At 46.3% G+C, this 3,780-nt stretch overlaps 1 protein-coding gene across 1 annotated transcript; it reads left to right on the top strand.

Moving 5' to 3' along the window:
• Positions 1-2,864: 2,864 nt before the first annotated feature.
• On the top strand, positions 2,865-3,452 carry H310_09407 (hypothetical protein; the record flags this gene model as incomplete). The annotated part of the gene is made up of 1 exon (XM_008875469.1): positions 2,865-3,452. One exon carries the CDS (start codon positions 2,865-2,867, stop codon positions 3,450-3,452), a length of 588 nt encoding a protein of 195 aa, XP_008873691.1.
• Between the last annotated feature and the right edge of the window lie 328 nt (positions 3,453-3,780).

Below are 3,780 nucleotides of genomic sequence, written 5' to 3'. Positions count from 1 at the left end.
AGCGCAGTAAGCGATGTAATCAACAAAACCGACACCATGGTGAACATTGCCATAAGCTACGGTATACCATACCGAACCTTGCGAACCCATGTGACTCAAGCTCAACAATGCAATATCCCATCTGAACCACCTCGCATTGGCAGAAGCCCGTACATCCCAAAGTCGTTCGAACAGGATCTGGTTGCATGGGTCATTGCAGTGGAATGTAATGGTCATTCGGTTGGAAGAGGACCAATAATGGCCAAGGCCAACGAGATTCGCAATGTGATCAACGGATGTCAGTGCGAACCTCCACTGACTCATGGCTGGTATCATCGATTTATGCAGAGACATCCGGAGGTGTCAAAAAGAAAGGCACAAGTCCTAAGTTCTGCCCGCAACTCCATCACTCTGTGTCGTCAATTTTTTCCACCAGCTGATCCATGCTTTGTCCTGTGTTGACATAGATCCATCTCGTGTGTTCAACATGGACGAAACCAGTTCTCTCCTGGCAAGACGTCATCTGTGTGGTTTCCAGGAAGACAACAAAAATGGTTTTCGTCGCAGAGCCAACTATGTCTTCTCATGTTACCATTGTTGCTTGCCTTGGAGCAGATGGGTCCAAAATCCAGCCGCTGTTTGTTTTCCCTGGAGACCGAGTATCGACAGCAGTGTGCGACCAACTGACCATCCCTGGAGCTGCCGTTACGACGTCCAAGCAAAATGCAGTGTCAAATACTTGCGAAGTTTGGGCTGCTCAACAAAGCCTGCAACTATCATCTCTGGCTTTGTGTTCACTGGACTATGCCCCCCAAGTTTGAAGGCCATGATGCACCGACTGTCAATGTTCAAACCCCAAGCTGAATTTTCAGAATAAGTTCACATGTCCTGGCTACGTCGTGATGAAGCCGCCCGAAAGTCCGTCCTACTTTTGCCTCCATTGAAAAGAAGCGTTCCGAACAGAAAACAATTACGGTAAGTGGCATGTTTATCACAGCCAATTACCATGAACAACTTCAAGAGCAAGCTGCTGCTGCAAAATTGAAAAAGACAAAAACTGTTCGTGGGAATGACGCCGAAAACGCAACAAATTCCTTACCAACAGTCCTTCAAACTGCAGTTGTTTAAACAATCGAAAACGTGCACATGAAATGTTTTATTCTATAAATTCCATGAAATCTTAAGTTTTGAAATTGCCGCAAAAAGACTTTGCATTTTGGCCGGGGGGTCCCATACACGAATGATCTTGGATTACCACAACACGAGAACACCTTTGCCCCATCACCCCGGCTTATCACCACGAATGGTTCATCTAGACCTAGGCCGCCCCGGTGGAAAGCCAGTACTTGGGATGATGGAGTGTTTGGCTTGGGACTGCCCCCTCCTTTCTGAGAGTTTAAGGCGGAAACTTGTCTATTGTCAAGGCCGATTGGGATCGTTCACCATTTTAGACCTCACAACTCTTCAAGGAGATGTCCAATTTCGACGAAACGATGATATAAAAAACGTCAAACAATTTCTGATGCGACTAAATCGCCAACAAGTCGCTTTCAGAATGATAAGGAATATTAATACACCGTTCAAAAACGTCAAGTGAAAAACATCCCCAGTTGGAGTATAGGGTTATTTTTAGGACAATTGATTGGACAAAACTAACCAGGCTTAGGTGAACTATAGGTAATATGGAAGGTTTTATTTAGTCAGCCACCCTCTGTCGCACGGGTGCTTGTGGACCCGTAGTTGTAGCCTTTAGCTTCATAAAGTATTCATGGCATTTTACAACCAAGTACTTTTCGGCTGCTGAGAGCTGGTGTTTTTTCTTCATGACTCGTCGCACACTGATGCTAAATGTGTTCTGAAGTGTGCTAAATACTGCTGCTCTCACAGCCTACACGCCACTCATCTTAGTATCTTGATATTCGTATTCTATCATATTTATATTACAATCCGTATTGCCCGTGCGCGATCCCAATTGGCCCCGACAATAGTTGGTGGCAAAATTAAAAATGAGAATAAATTTCATGAAACCTGGTGGCATCATTAAACGCCTTGTCTCATTGCTGCCTCGTCCCATTAACGTCTCGTCCCGTGTTTCAGGATTTTTCTCAAGCACTACTCTCACAAGTATTACCTCTTCACACTTCATAATTTTCTAATTTTTGATGGTTCTCATGAAGGTGCCGAATCAAAATCACCAATATACAATAACCAAGTTAAAAATTGGCGGATATTTGGTTCGCATTGTTTTTCGTCACGAATTCAAAAATTCCCTCAATCACGTCGTACTGTCTAAACTGATTTATTCGCATATCACGTTAAAGACCTTAATCTGGCCGTCACGATGATGTATATATCAGCTCCAACCGAGAATATTCCATGGAGTTATACGGCGTCAAAGTTCATCACCAATGTGACCGATCAATGCTTCACTACGTTATGACTCACCGAGTAACCTCACGTCTGTCTAGGACCAAGGTTGAAGCAGTTCAAACTTCAATATACCGTAGACATCATACCAATTGCTCGAGGCGACGAGGATATCCATGGTGATGCTTTGAAGCGCCAAAGTACCTTTCTCACTTGATACACGACAAGTTTCGACATCAATTGCATGCTCCTTAGGAACAAACGTACCTGTCAAATCGAGTACATCCTCTGTCCCACAGTACTGTTAACAATTGCCTTCACTGTGACCCCAAAAATTCATTTCTGGACAAAAAGGCATGCAGAAATTCATATTATAAAGTCAAAAGAAACTGCAGGTTTAAGTCATTGGCCATCAACCACCAAACCTCGAACTTCGCGCTCAAAATCGACATCGCATTGCCACCACTCGAATAAAATTACACACATACTCAAAAGAGGACATTTTCAAACTAACCGCCATGGAGAATCAACCGCAGCGCACTTCTCGCGAGCTCTCCATTGGCATTAAAGTAGAAATTGTTCGACAGCTACAGCCATATTTCAACAAGGGAAAGCTAATGCACGGTGCCATGACCAAAGTTGCACTCCAGCTCGCAATCACGCGCCAAACAGTTGTCCACGTATGGCGGACGTTTCGCAACCGTGGCAGCATCAAGTCGAGTAAGGCAGGCAGGGTCGGCAAGAAGATCGTGCAAACAGCCAACGAAATCCAAGACCTCAGTCGCGCGGTACCTGACGACAGACGCTCGACCATGCGAGACCTCTCGGCTGCAACTGGTGTGTCCATGGGAACACTGAGCTGCCATCTCAAGAATGGAACCATTCAACGACACTCGTCCCGAATCAAACCTCTCCTGTCGAATGAGAACAAGCTGGAGCACCTCCCAACTTGGATCTCCTCTGGAATGTCGTCCACCTGGACGAAAAGTGGTTCAATGCTGACAAGGACCGACGCAAGCATTACCTGGTGCCAGGTGAGCTTCCTCGACCGCGTGCATGGAAAAGCAAGCGATTCAAACCAAGGGTCATGTTCCTCGCTGCCGTAGCACGCCCAAGATTCGACGATATCCGGGGGACCATGTTTGATGGAAAGATTGGTTGGCAGGTGGCCATTTGTGTCTCTCTCCCCTGCGGCGCGATCGTCACGCAACCGTCCTGCCGGAACTATGGTGACCAAGTTGGTGAATGTCAATGCCAAGGTGTACCGTGATTTCATCGTGAGCAAGGTGGTTCCTGCCATCAAGGCGACTTATCCGAGCGGGATCAAGCGGTTCGTTCTTCAACACGACAATGTCACCCCGCATGGGTCCATCACGGACGACGTTCTTGAGAGCGTTTCTACAGATGGCTGGTCTTTTGTTATCCGTCGTCAGC

This window comes from Aphanomyces invadans (assembly GCF_000520115.1).
Source record: "Aphanomyces invadans strain NJM9701 unplaced genomic scaffold supercont1.21, whole genome shotgun sequence".
Taxonomy (NCBI): domain Eukaryota; phylum Oomycota; class Saprolegniomycetes; order Saprolegniales; family Verrucalvaceae; genus Aphanomyces; species Aphanomyces invadans.
This window is presented reverse-complemented; position numbering and strand designations above follow the sequence as displayed.